The 14657-nt window shown below is 37.2% G+C and overlaps 1 protein-coding gene across 2 annotated transcripts in view; it reads right to left on the bottom strand.

Annotated features, from left to right (window-relative positions):
• Positions 1-1460: 1460 nt before the first annotated feature.
• The window catches only part of ZCWPW2 (zinc finger CW-type and PWWP domain containing 2), a 99889-nt gene continuing 86692 nt past the window's right edge, over positions 1461-14657 (bottom strand). For both annotated transcript variants that reach the window (XM_090284417.1, XM_090284418.1), the window contains exons 6-9: positions 12484-12542; positions 11408-11475; positions 5044-5168; positions 1461-1687 (exon numbers count right to left, since the gene is read on the bottom strand). In XM_090284417.1, coding sequence (XP_090140543.1) covers positions 1526-1687; positions 5044-5168; positions 11408-11475; positions 12484-12542 — 414 coding nt within the window. In that variant the 3' untranslated portion in view covers positions 1461-1525. The remainder of the gene's footprint in view (positions 1688-5043; positions 5169-11407; positions 11476-12483; positions 12543-14657) is intronic.

Here is a 14657-nt window from a genome sequence, read left to right as displayed (position 1 = left end):
ATACCACGTAGAATTTAAATGTGATTTGTTGAGAGACTATTATAATCACTTTTGTTCTAGAGTGCCATCGAAATGAAGGCTTTGTCAAAAGATGAATAGCTTAGAATCTCTGCTAAAGTCACACAGTTCGACCCAAACTTGCTATTTGTCCCATGTTTCTATCTGCATGTATTGTGAATAGAAGGAACTTGGAATCATCCTTAATTCCCCCCACTGTCTCATCCCTACACTCAATCTCTAAATCCTAATAATTTATTGATGCTAATTTAGCCTGAATATACCCAATTTTCTCCATACAGCACCACCATACTTCAGGCTCTCATAATCTCACAACTGTATTCCCAATGTAGTCTCCTAACTGGTGCCCTGGCTCCAAGGTGACCGCATCTCAGTTCACTCTGCCCCCTGCTGCTCACGAGGTCTTCCTGAGCTGTAAAGGGGATTCCACTGTCTAAAACCCTGCCCTTGGTCCCGACAGGTATAAACTCCTCAGCATGTGTAGACAGCCCTCCTCACCTGCTGAGCTTACCTTCTCCCCCTCACACATCACTCCCGCTCATTCAACTAACAGCCAGTCCCAGGTGCTCTCTTGCGTCTTCTTCTTTCCACAAGCTTTGGTCTTCGTGTTTAGGTGCCTGGAACGCCCTTTTCCCCACACTTTACCCCGAGGAAGAGACGGAAAGAGGGAAGGGAAGCCAGAGCTGGAACCAGAGATGGGCGTGCACAGAACACACTGTGATGAGTACAGAGCACAATTTAGAGGAAGGCCCGCTGAGGCGAGCCCTGAGAAATGGAGTTCCAGGGGAGATGTTAAGACGGTGGTATCGAATGGTGTACTTCTTACTTTCCTTTATGGTTTAGATTTGTTTTATAGTGAATACATTTAACTAATGGGGCTATACTTTTAAGTATCGATACATTTGACCATCCCCACCTTGGAGATACTGATTCAATCGAAAAGGGTCCAGCGTTCAGACCTCTTCAAATCCCCCAAGAGGCTGTTAGTCCATCAAGTTCAGGCGCTGTGGCTGAAATAATTATTTTCAATATAATAAGGAAATTGATATTTTTACTTTTTAAGAAAAGCTCCAACTCTATTATACAACCATTTTTATATTTCCTTTTATTTTAAAGTAGCTTAATTCCACTATAAATACACACTCTCTAAAGATATTAGATTTGAATTATCTGTAAGAATTCTAATAGACTTAGCCATTTTAACAACCACATTTGAATAAAGGGCTCAAATAATCATTGTAAAGCATGGCTTTGTGCAGTTTCATAAACTTTTAAAATTAGGGAAAATGAAAAAAATCTACAAACATCAGGCTTTCTTAAATTCTAAATTTTTTACACTTAGATTTCATTTAATTGGATCTCAGAACAATGTATATTCTCAAAATATAAAGTAGAAAGTTATTAAAATTCCAACTTTGGTATAATACTCATATATACTGATTTCACTAAACATGTTAAGTTTTTCACTTTGTTTTTATAATTAACTTTTATAAGTATCTATAATGACCTAAAATTCAGACATCAAAGCATCTATTTCTTTAAACTTGTCAGTTATATTTTCAATACATTCCCCAGCTTTTAGTTTTATCCCATCAATTACAACATAGTCCTCTTCACAGTGGTTTCCAACTGGACTGCTTGCAGAAGCTCCAGGGCTCCATGTCGATAACTATAAAAATAACCATACAATTCATCAGAACTAAATCAAATTTACTTGAAGACTAGGCATAACTATCTGAACAAAACATAAAGTAGTTGGTAATCCCTCAAACCACAGCATCACACAATGTTTTCTGTTATGGTGGTGGTCAAATAATGATCCCCATGTAGAAGTATAATGGATAGGAAATGTGTCAGTATAAAAAGAACTGATTTAGGTCCTGTCTGTTTCCCAAAGCTTCACATTTTTAGTTTTAATTTTATGCTTTGGAAAAACAGGATCATTTTATTTCTGTGAGTTTTCTATATTTATTTATTCTTAAAATTACTATTATAAGGAATACAACTTAAAACTGTTTCAGTCACATTTTCTGCGGTCAACCCCTAAGCATCTGCATTCCTTACAAATAGTGACAGTTTTCTCTAGCTTAAACAGGACACCGGTGTAAACAATACAAACACGCATACACACATAGATCTATAACTTCAAGATTCCTTAGAGTTAACTTCCCATGAAATTTTTTAAAATGTAAATTATGTAAGTATTTTCACATACCAAAATGTATTGTAATACAAATAATTATTAAGTAAACTATTTTACTTGCTAATAGATTATCTGATTTGTGAATTATTCAGATGGATTTTTATAAAAATCTGAAATTAATTCCCTCTCATTGCATGCCAAGTCAGGGTATGTCAATCAGTGCTAATATTAGCTAAAGAAGAATGTAGCCTGGAAGGTGACTCAAAGTATTTCAATGACAAATAGAAATGAATTTTGATTATCCATGTGTATGCTTTATTTTCATGTTGCTACTCTCATCCATTAGTATAAATGCTTGAGATAAATCAACTTGAAAACTCATATGTGAAGTGAATGATGAAAACATCATCAAATTTACAACTCTGAAAATAGCTCAAATAATATCTGCTCAGAATTTTAAAATTACAAGGTGGTTCTTTTTGGTGTTAGCTTTTTATTTTATTTTTTAAACATTTTATTTATATTTAGAGAGAGAGGGAGTGAGAAAGAGAGGGAGAGAAACATCAATGTGTGGTTGCCTTTCACATGCCCCCCAACTGAGGACCTGGCCCGCAACCCAGGCATGTGCCCTGACTGGGAATCGAATTGGCGACCCTTTGGTTCACAGACTGGTGCTCAGTCCACTGAGCCATAGCAGCCAGGGCGGTGTTAGGTTTTTAAGAGGCTGCTGTTTCCTAAAAACAAAACACAGCTCCCATTTGAAATGAAATTACCTTTGGAAGCCATATTAATTTTTCCTACTAACAAAAGAAAAAGAAAGAAGGAGGAGGAAGAAGAAGAGGAGGAAGAGGAAGAGGAGAAGGAGGAAGAAATTCCTGAGGTGATGATCACGTGATCACTTCTTTGCCTTTAAACTGGAAATTATTCCAGTTTTAATAGTTAGTTTCATTGCTATTCTCCTCATTTAAAAGTGAACAAGGCCCTAAATACCCTGAACCTGTGTGAATGCCAGACTTAGAAAGCTCAGTGTGGAGAGGGGTTTATAAACCAGTCAGCAGGAGGCACTCATCTGCCTGCCAGAAAGTTAAAATGGTTAATTTTTACAATTCCTAAATGCCTTTTGAGAGCATGTAATATTACAAGAATCTAAAACAACCGTCAAGCTCTTGCCTGGTGATGCATTAAAACTATGTGTTTTACCTTAAGAAATAAAAATCAGGAGTAATTTTCTATTTTATCAAGTTATTAGTTATAATGGCAGAACAGAAGCCAAGTCTGTGACTTTAAAAGCTCCAGGACATCTCCGTAAAAATCAACCTGGCTGTATTTTTGAAAAGACACACTGCAAAGACTGGAAAAACATTGCACAAAACCATATGGTGCTCAAATGAAGCACACATTTACTAGAAGAGTAAAAACTATATAGTAATTATATATGTGCATCACCAACTTATAGATCTTGTTCTATAAAAGGTAAGATATAAAAAACAAGTTTTGGTTTTTTTTTTAAAGGAACTCTAAATGGAAAAATGGCATTTTCAACCCATGCAAATTCAGGTATGAGTTGGTATCCTGGTGCTGATTCAGAAAACTATCATGTTTTTAAAGTCAGTAAGTTTTTAACATTAATTTTATTTTCTTTTACACATTGATCTCCTTAACTATAAATCCCGTATATATTCTTGACTTCTAACTCAGTAAAGGAGGTATTTAAGAATCTTCTTCATTTTTGTTGAAGTTCTGAATACTGCCAATGTGTATGAACAACCCTGTCCATTTACAAATACACCATTTTCTGGGGTTTTTTTTTGGGGGGGGGGTGAATAGTTGACCAGAGTGAGAACATGGGAAAAGAGATAAAGGAAACCTTTGCACTTATTCTCTCTAGTGGCTGCCCTTGCATCTATAATAACAGCTAACCTTTAGTGCCACTTACTGTGCAAAGGACTTTTCCTGGTCTGCCTAATTTAACCCCCAAAACAATTCTCCAAGGCAAGTGATAAGCAACTTTGCCAAATTGCACAAAGTCCTGAGGTGCAAAACCAGGAGCAGGACACAGCGTTAGAGCCCAGAGTGAGCGCTCCGAGCCACTGCGCTCTCTCCACTCCAGTCCCGCTGTACATCTAAACGACCGAGCGGGGGAGTGAATGAAACCCTGAGGACACAGGACCCCTCGCTGCCATTTTCCTTCCTAACCACCCGGGGAACAGCCGCCCCGCCTATGGGAGTGGCTGCCTTAGTACGTTTTTTCACACCTACCGCACTGCTGCTCCCTTTTAATGACCTGGGTGTGTACCCTCACTTTATCTGCAGATTCATGGAGCTAATGTGCTGAGCGGTTTGTATATGTCGTCATATACATGTTGAATAAAGTTAAGCACACGTGGCCTTTCTCAGCCCAACATGACTGGCCAAAAGGAAAAAAGGGACAAATCTGGATATGAATGGTGAAATGTATTACAATAAAAGATTCTACCCCCAGTATTTTATTAATGAAGCTTGTCCCCATAAAAGTTACCCCTGTGCATGAAATAGGGCAGGTTTTCCCGAGAGCTGCTCCGATCCCGGCGCCTTCTCCTGACTGTAGAGACCGGCAGTGGGGAGGAGGCCCCTTCACTACAGCAAGCCCCTTCCATCTTTCCTCATTTCAGCTTCAAAGATCTAAAACGAAAGGAGCTCCGCTGCTGAAACACAGATACTTTCCCAAAGCCTGAGAGATGTGTTCTGATTTCTCCACAGGCGACTAGTTCATTGCTCAGCTCATGAAAATCTGAAGCTCAAATTTGAGAAGTGAAGTTTTCCATATACTGGAAATGAACATCCAGGAACAATTTCTGCCATTTAAAGAACTTGATGTTGTTATCTGTAACTATCAGCATTACCTTTTCTCCTGTATTTATTTGCTCTCCAAACTCCTCTTCAGACTCAGCTAGCGGTGCTGTGGGTTCTAAAGCTTGCTGTAGCATTTGCTCCAGTTCTTTTAGTAAAACTTCTGTCTCAGAGACAACTAAAGAAACATCATTAATATAGTAAAAATGCTACATCTTAATTCAATCTATTTCATAATCTTAGCCACCCATAGAGGAAATCTTCCAAATGTTGCAAGATAAAAAATATTTTGTAAAAAATTCACATATGGCCTCTGCTTGATGCAAAATTATTATGGATTTTTAGGCAAATATTTTATAATTATTTCTTGAGAAACGTCGGTGATATTCTTGCTATGCGTAGAATAAAGTACCCCCAAACAACAAAAGCTCGCAAGAATTTTATGATTTTTTAAAAATCAGGAGCCAAGGGCTCCAAAGAAAATTATGTTATTTATAAAGCAGGGGTCAGAAAACACTTCCTGTGAAGGGCCAGATGGTTTCTGTCACAACTACTCAATTCTGCCGTTGTACTGCAAACCACAGACATGTACATAAACAAATGAGAGGGGCAATGTTCCAATAAAACTTTATTTACAAAAATAGGCAGCAAATGGTAGGACTGCTGGCCACAGTTTACCAATCTCTGCAATAAACTATTAAAACTACTGTTTAAAAGGGGAAGCCATGTGATTAAGTGGCCAGGCTAGACACAGGCTAATCTAAGTACCAACACATCTTAATTGCCTACTCTGATATTTTAGAAAAACAAGCTTAAATTTGTGTGTGTGTGTGCTACTGTGACAGAAATATATAAGTAGGGGAAAAAATCTGGTAATTCACTGAACTTGCTGAGGTAAAATAATGCCCCCCACCAATGGAAAAAAAAACAAAACACGAATTATAACTCTATAGACTCAACTACTAATTAACTATATGCAACTGAATTCTTCGTTTAAAGAAAACAAATGTTTTCATCTGATAGAGAGTCTGTTGAAGTAAAGCTCGGGAAAGGAGGCCATGTGTGGCCTGCTGTCCTGCACAACAGATGGAGCATCTAAGTCCTTCCAAAGGCAACATGATTCAAAGAGCAAGGCCATGAATACACATCCCATTCCCTTCCACTCTGGTTACAAAACCCTGACATACCCCCTCCTATTATCCACCGTTCATTGGCAGGTCATCAAACATCACGCTAGGTGGAACAGCTGCAAGCTCACGGAACGTGAAAATAGACTGAGCAGGTTACACACTCTAGAGCTAAAATATTATCACTGAATATGGAAGCAAGGTGTTCTCAGCAATAACATTAACTTTTAATGTAATTGTTAAATATATTTAAATTTTTTCTGATTAATAATGTTTAGAAAGAGTGAGCTATATATCCATATGAAATATATATCCACATATATACACACACACACATAAGTATCCTTGTAAACTAAGCCTGGCGTAAGGTAAAAAATAGGAATTATTAATGTGAAAGGTTTTATGCATTGTTTCTTTTCCTCCAGTTCAAAGAAATCCATGCTTTATTATCATCTTTGTTGATAGTTTTCTGTTACCTGTTACTTGTAAGAAAGAAATTTTAAAATTCTACTAAAACACTGTTTATTCAATAATGGTGTTAAATAAGGTCATGGGAGGTTATTAAATAGAAAGCTTCCTTTTCCTGGTTGTCCCTAGAGTACTGAAAAAGCAATTTTTAGTTTAAATTTTTCACATTATAGTTTTGTTTACAAAAATAGTTTTACTGTCAAAATGTATTGCTTTCCCCAAGTATATTTTTAATCCTTACCCAAGGATATATCTTTAATGATTTTAGAGAAAGAGGAAAGGGAGAGGAATAAAAAGAGAGAGCAAGAGAGAAGAGAAACGTTGATGTGAAAGAGAAACGTCGATTGGTGGCCTCCTCCCCAAGTATTTTTATAGTCAATCAACAAGTATTTACTCTGTGCTTCCTAAGGGTCAGGGACTCAGGAGTATAGGCCTAGACCCAATGAGGTTTCCTGGCCCTCATTTCTTCCCAGCCAATCACAGGTTTTCTCCATGGAAAACTTTCAAAACAGTTTGAAAGCGGCTTTCCAATATGCGATTCCACACTTTAGGACCACTTCCTTTATTCAAAAAGAAAACAAGCAAAAACTGTAATTGACACATTAGTTGCATCCACACAGATCTGTGTTCTAGGGTAATTGTTATAACAGAGTATGAACAATTACATTCCAGAACAACGGTTATTCAAAACTTGGGGGGCATAAAAATCACCTGCAGAGTTTAACTAAAAATATGAATGCAACCCTATGGCCAGAATTTTCTAGAGGGATGTACATTCTTGTGGAAGTCATTTTGTTAATAAAATTAACCTCTCTGTATAACAAATTTAGCACGTAGTAACCTGCGACTTAATAACTACTTGTGGTTATCTTCACACTGATCCCCTAGTCCCACTCACAGATGATGTGTTTTTCTACTTTATATTCTGAGTCTGTGGATATTGAGACTGACATTTAATGCACTGTTGAGAAGATGGATTTTGAGTGACGCTGTAAAGGAAAAATGGCACACAAACATCTTCATATTTCTAAAGCTACACTAAAATACAATCAATTTATGATAATGAATGTCGTTGCTGAATGGCATTGTAGGCTCTCTGTTTTCAAGTGATCTGGAAAAATATGTACACAGCTTTTAGATCAAAGGGTGAGTAAAGTAATGGATGACTTCATAAATCAACCAGGGTTCATAACACCAACTTGACGGATGTCAAACCCTGCTTCCAGAGCAACGGGAGTTTCACTTTTCTAAATAGGTATTCCTATATTGTGAACCAATAGTGTTCAAATATAATGCTCAAGAAGTAGCAGTTACCGTAATCTACAAACTAGGTTATCAAAATTGGTCAATGATATCTCCCAAAGATAGAGACAGCATGAATGCCTTTGCTGATTGCATGACCAATCATCCTCTACCAATACTGATTATCCTGTAGTTTCCCTGACTCCTTTGAATTTGTTGTTCAGAGTAAAGTGATAGCATTACAGCTGCTCCATCACTCAGAGAAAGTGAAAAACAAAATCTTATACTGAAGTCCATATCTGGCTTTTAAAAATGAAGTTTTGTAAAATAAATCAAATTGTTTTTCCATTCCCGATAAGAAATACTGTTTGTCTCAATAAATCAGTCATTGTTTTAAAGGCATTCAAATGTATATTTATGGAGTTTTCTTTAATCTCTACTTTTGTATTAAATGTTTAAAGAAGCTGTTTCCTTCCTTGTATAAAGAGGCTTTTAGGTTACCTCCTAGCTGGCACTAAAAAATATCATCTTAAATAAATTTGCAGGACCATTTCAATGTGGGAATTTTGAAGGCATTCTTACAAAGGTGGAGGGGGAGAAGGAGGGAAAGGTACTTGTTTTTTTTTGTGGTTTGTTTTGTTTTTAAGTGACCACAAACACTCCTCTGTGTGCTTACAATTAAATGTAGAGATGAGTACCATACAGGCTGAAATGTAACGAAGAAGAGAGCGCCATTCCTGAACACAAACAGAAAAAAGGAGCGCATGACTTATTCAAAGGAGCAAGAAGGCCAACCGCTCCTTTCAGCCTCGAGGTTAAGTATCTCCAAACCAAGAGGCAAGGTTTGTCTTGAGTAGCAAGATATCATCTTTCTCCCCAACACCTCTCCTACCTCCCAGACAGAGGCCCCCAATGTCTTCATGCTCCCTCTAGAACTCTCCCCGAGACCCAGACCTTTCCTATATTAACCATCCCCTTCCATGCTTCCATGTCCCAGGTGGCTGATGAACACACCCTTTGTTAATTTAATAATGAATATTGATAGATCATTATAGTTTGTCCTGGGTAATGTCAATGTTTTACTTAATCAAACTTTTATAGACTGTTCTACTTGCTTAAAATAAATGAGCTATTTACTAACAGAAAATAGTGATACAATTTTTAAAAATGACAAAAACTCAGACTAAAAGAAATCAAAATCAATTCATTAAAGAGGATACTAATGGCAATGATCACATTTAAAAATCCTTAAACCAACTACGAGTGCTTTGGAAAAAAATTAGCTTTAAGTTTCCCGGTACTCAGAACAACCAGAGAAATAGCTGCACACTTTGACTGATTTTAAGAAACAACGTGACCTTAGGAAAGTCATACAACATTAAGTGCTTCAGTTTTCCCATCGATAAAATGTGGGATATAACATCTACTTTATCTACCTCATACAGATCTTGTAAGGGTCAAATATATGAAATACTTTGAACAGTGAGAATACATAGAAATTGTTATACACATTAGCTATCATTGTTATTATTATTGATATTATTATCTCATCATCATAGATGAGTTTTCTTATCCCTACACACTGGGGAAAAAGTGAATTATGGGGACAATACAAACACACGGTGGGGCAAAAGTAGGTTTACAGTTGTGAGTATGTGAAACAGAGAGCTCATTCTTGTATTATTATTCATTAATTACTATATTACAGCTGTAACCCTACTTTTGCTCCAACTTGTATAATACATGATATTCCTGGTATCCATTTTCCAAAAAATACAGACATGCTCCAGAAATAGTGATATCTTAGATTAAATCTTTATACAGCCATGGGCATACAGTTTAAATTATTTAGTGATTCCTCAACTTTTTCTTGCCTACTCTGTCTCTTTGCCTCACAGAATTGATTTCCAGAAACAGTCCTCCTTGTGTTGGACAAGCTGGCTTCCACTGTCTCTCTTTGTGACAGAGGAAGAAACGTAAGAGTTGGAGAGGTAAAAAGGAGCTGCACTTAATTAGCGCTCTTCCTGCTCTCCAACTAAGGTGTGTGTATGCGGGGGCGGGGGTGGGGGGTGGGAGACAATTGGTAGAGCATACAATTCTTAAAGGAACAGCGCATTTGGCACAGTGCACTTATGGGCGACGTTAGCACTGGCCGTGTAAAGAAAGATGATCCAAAAAATAGGACTTTCGGAGATTCCAGAAGAAGATGGTATAATTTTCCTCTACTACTTGATCTAGGGTTGATTCTACCTTAAGAAGAAATGAGAGATATTGGAGGCTTGGATCTAGGGATCCACAGAAATATGGATAGCAGGTAAAATATATGAAGAGGGTCAACTACTTTTGAAGAACTACACTCTCAATACACAGTCAGCTCTTGCAAAGAACATAGCAGACTAGACGTTTCTGCACTTTCGGTGTTCAAAATGAGATGGAGGAGTAAAACACAGATTGGGTTAACTATATTAATGATTAACTATTGAGATTTAGAACAGTACAGAATGTGAGACCCCTGAAAAGGCTTCCCTTGGCTTGGCATGGATAGCTCCTGAGATGTATTCACTCTTCTACATGGAAAGTCACTTCCTGGCCATGGATTCCTGGCTGCAGTGGATTTCTACTGCGATATCCCTTGTGAGTTGGAGGGGAGAAGGATCCCAGCGAGGGAGCCCTCAGCTGCTGGGCCAGGGCCTCCTCGTGGGAGCTCAGTCTGGGATAAGCTGACTTTTGCCTTTTTACAGGAATATTTGAACTGATCTTGTGAGGCAAAGGGACAAACTAGCGAAGAAAGGGCACCTTAGTTAGCAGGAAAGCAGCAGCTGACTAAGTTTTGAGAAGAGATAGAAACAATAAAATTTTGTAGTAGTTTAGAAGAAGAAAAAAGGATGAAAAGAGAATCATAACTGCCCCGTCCTTCCTCTGCCTGTTTTCCTTTCTTTTAATGAGACTATAAATAAGTGGCTATTGAGCGGACTGAAACAGTGCCGCGGGATCTGGGGGTGGCTACAGGAGACGGGGAGCATGGCACAAATAAGTTCTTGGGGTTGAATGTGCTTTGAAACCTCTTTGAATGGCTGCCAATGTTCCGTCTCACAAATAAGCATTTGCCTGCTTTTTAAGACTCACGAAAATATACAAAGAGGAAAGCGCTTTTAAAACTAAAACTTTCTCCCTGCATTCCACAGTCACCCAACTGTGTTCTAATACTAATAGCTAGAGGCCCCAGGCTGCTGCTGTTCCTCCTCCTCTCCCCTTGGCACCCAGGACCCCAATATACTTGGAATGGAGAGGTCAGGATTAAAATGTATTGATGCTGGTATTTCTTGCCACAACTACTGGTGCTTTATTTTTTTTTTAATTAAATGAAATGCTAAAACCAGAGAAAATTTAATTCAAGGGAATAGAAAGGTAAAGACAACTGAAAAGCCCTAGTATGTAAATCAATACCAAAAATAACCCACTAACGTTTCTCAGATGTGTATACATGTATGACGCTTTTTTTCCTCCCGAGGACTACAACCACATTCGGTAGAATTAAATATAGGTAAAAGAGCTAAAAGGAGAATAGGCCTTCACATACCCACATTTTCCGTTGATAAGGCATCATCTGAACAAACATTTTCAGAAGAGCATTTTAAAATAGCTTTCCTAGGAAAAGAATGAGACAGATATAGATCAATCATGTATGTTTAAATGACCATTCGTGTATATGCATTGATAATTATAAATTATGAATATATATTTATCTTGAAGTACCTTTTCTTCATTGTTTTATACTGTAAGGCAGCATGATACAGTAAAAAAACAAAGGGGAACAGTATTCATTTGAGGTCTCACTAGGTGAAAAGCACTAATGACCTATCAGGCACCTTACATAGGCTTTTTCATGCAATCCCTCCCCCAGAAACCTACTAAGTAATTGTCACTCCCATTTTGTGAAGAAACCGAGGCTCTGAGAAATTGAGAAGCTTGACAACATACGTAAATGGCTGAGCATCACTGAACTAAATTCTGTCCAACTGCAAAACTCATGCTTTTCCACTACACTGTGGCGCTGATTAGAGTCAGAAAACATTTGTCCCGATGCATTTTCGCTAACCAAACGATCTTGAGAAAGGCACTTAGCTTCTCTAAGCCGCAAGTTCTTCATCTTTTAAGTGGAGATACTTAGGATACACCCCTATCTATTTTGATGTGGTTACTGGGAACTGTAACTGAGATAAGGCAATTAAAGTCCTTTCTAAAAATTTAATTATTCATCTTCTGAAAAGGGACAAAGAAAAAGGCCCATCATATTATAGCGTTTGTCTTTGAGTGGGACTCTCTTTAACCCAGTACTGATTGCCATTCATTAAAACTAAGTAAATAAATAAACTAGCTGGTTCAATGACAGACACTAAACTTGCCATCGTTGCCTTATTAGTTCATGATAAAGGCCCGTTTCTGGTTTGTACTACATATTTTAAACTAAAGACCTGCTTGTCATCTGGTTGCACATACGATATTAATCTTTGAAAGTTCTTGGTAAACATATTTGTATAAACATCAAGCTTTCTCCATACTTCTAAGTAGTAGTAGTCAGGGGAAAATGTCATATAATAAGTAAATTCAATATATATTTCAATTTTCATAATATTTTTAAATTAAAAAACATACCTCTTCCTTTTCCTGAACTTGGGCTTTATCTTTTCCGTATTATTTTTGGAAATTGGCATCTGTAAAAGAACAACAAAAGGATGAGATAGCGCATGTGGGCTGGATGAGCTCAGTTTAATAGTGGATCCTATATGGACCTCATACGTCAGCTCAGAAGAAAAACTCTGGACCATAGCTCTGAACAACGTCTGTAACTCCTACGTTGACCACTTCATAGTCACTAAAACTACACTGATCTACTCAACTTCCAAGAATAGTAGATTGATTCAAATGAATACCTATCCCCCACAACCAGGTTCCTCACATATACATAAAAATACTAAGTAAAACAAATTTTAACCCTTTGAGTGCCATGAGTAATTCGAAATTTGGATCAACATGAGAAAAGGTTATATCAGTATATAACCCGAGGTACAAAAAAAGAGAAAAAAACATAAAATACAAATTATTCCATTGTTATTTACATTTATAGCCATTGAAAAAGTCGCTGGGAGTGATGCTGGCACTTTTGGGAAAATTTGTCAGTGTCGCTCACAGCAACTTTGGCACTCAAAGGGTTAAATTGTAATACTTATATGGCCACCAAAGAAAGAAAGAGAAAGAGAAATATTAATGTGCCATAAACATAAGGAATGCAAAACTATATAGGTGGGAACTGACATGGTGAAGGCCCACAAGGAATGTGTACCAACATAGGGTCAAAAGGACTTGGGACTAAAGTTTTAATGACTAAGCAAAGACAGAGTGAAGATTGTGGCAAAATTAGAACCGTCATACATTGTTGAGAACGTGAAATGGTGGAGCCACTTTGCAATAGTTTGACAGTTCCTCAGAATGTTAAATATAGACTTACCTTATGATCCAGCAATTCTATTCCTATGTGTATACCCAAGAGAAATAATATATGTCCACACAAAAACTGCACATGAATGTTCATAACAACATTATTCATAATAGCTAAAAAGTCAAAATAACCCAAATGTCCATAAGTGGATAGATACTATGTGGTATAGCTCTAAAATGGAATATTATTCAGCCTTTAAAAATAATGAAATAAGGCCCTGGTTTGTGTGGCTCAGTTGGTTGGAGTGTCATCCTATAAATCGAAAGGTCACAGGTTCGATTCCCCATCAGGGCACATGCCTAGGTTGTGGGTTCCATCCCTGGTCAAGGCACATATGAGGCAACCAATCGATATTTCTCTCTCACATCAATGTTTCTCTCCCTCTCTCTCTAAAATCAATAAGCATATCCTTAGGTGAGGGAATAAAAATAATGAAGTAACGACACATCCTACAACATGGATAAATCTTGAAACCATTATGCTAAGTGAAAGGTCAGAAGTGTCAGAAACAAAAGGCCACATGTATAATTCCATTTATCTGACACATCCAGAAAAGGCATGTCCATAGACACAGAAGTAGATTAGTGATTGCCAGGGACTCTGGGAGGTGAGAAATGGACAGTGACAGCTAATAGGTATGTGGTTTCCTTCTGGGGTGATGAAAACATATTCTAAAATTAGATAGTGGCATTGTCGCACAACTCTAAATATACTAAATTCCACTGAAATCTATACTTTCAAGGAGTGAGTAAACTATATCTCAACAAAGGTATAATTTAAAAAACTTAGTGACATAAAAACAGTGTAAGGATATAGAATACGCCAAAAAAAATAGTAAGTTTAATCTAATAAACACACATTGAACCTGGCACTGAGTAATTAAAGAATACATACTGTTTTTAAGTCTAGAACATTTACAAATTGGATCACCTATTGGATCACAAATGAAGTCTCAAAAATATTAAAATAATCTCTATCTTACAGACCATATTCACTGACTAAAATGCAATAAAATAAGAAATCAAACCCCAAAAGATAGTTGAATAAGTTTGTAATCAATTCATAGATATAGAAGAATTCACATTCTCCATGAACCTTCCTGTCATGAGTTACAATCTATGTCATTCAGATCAGGGCTACTGCCTCACATTTCAGTTATCAGTGTACAAGACTCATCTGCTCACTGGGTAACACACTTTATCTCCATGCCATACCTTGCATGCTGCAGGTGTACGTGAAGTGTCTGCAGAATAAATTAATGAATAAATGTTGGGAGTAAGATAGGATAAAGAGAAATATCAGCATAAGTAAAAAATGGTGTCAATGTTAC

The sequence above is a fragment of the Furipterus horrens genome, unplaced genomic scaffold (genome assembly GCF_987537825.1).
Source record: "Furipterus horrens unplaced genomic scaffold, mFurHor1.1.pri manual_scaffold_7, whole genome shotgun sequence".
In the NCBI taxonomy this organism is placed as follows: Eukaryota; Metazoa; Chordata; class Mammalia; order Chiroptera; family Furipteridae; genus Furipterus; species Furipterus horrens.
The sequence above is the reverse complement of the archived record's forward strand: the minus strand, read 5'-3'. Positions and strand labels throughout refer to the sequence as shown.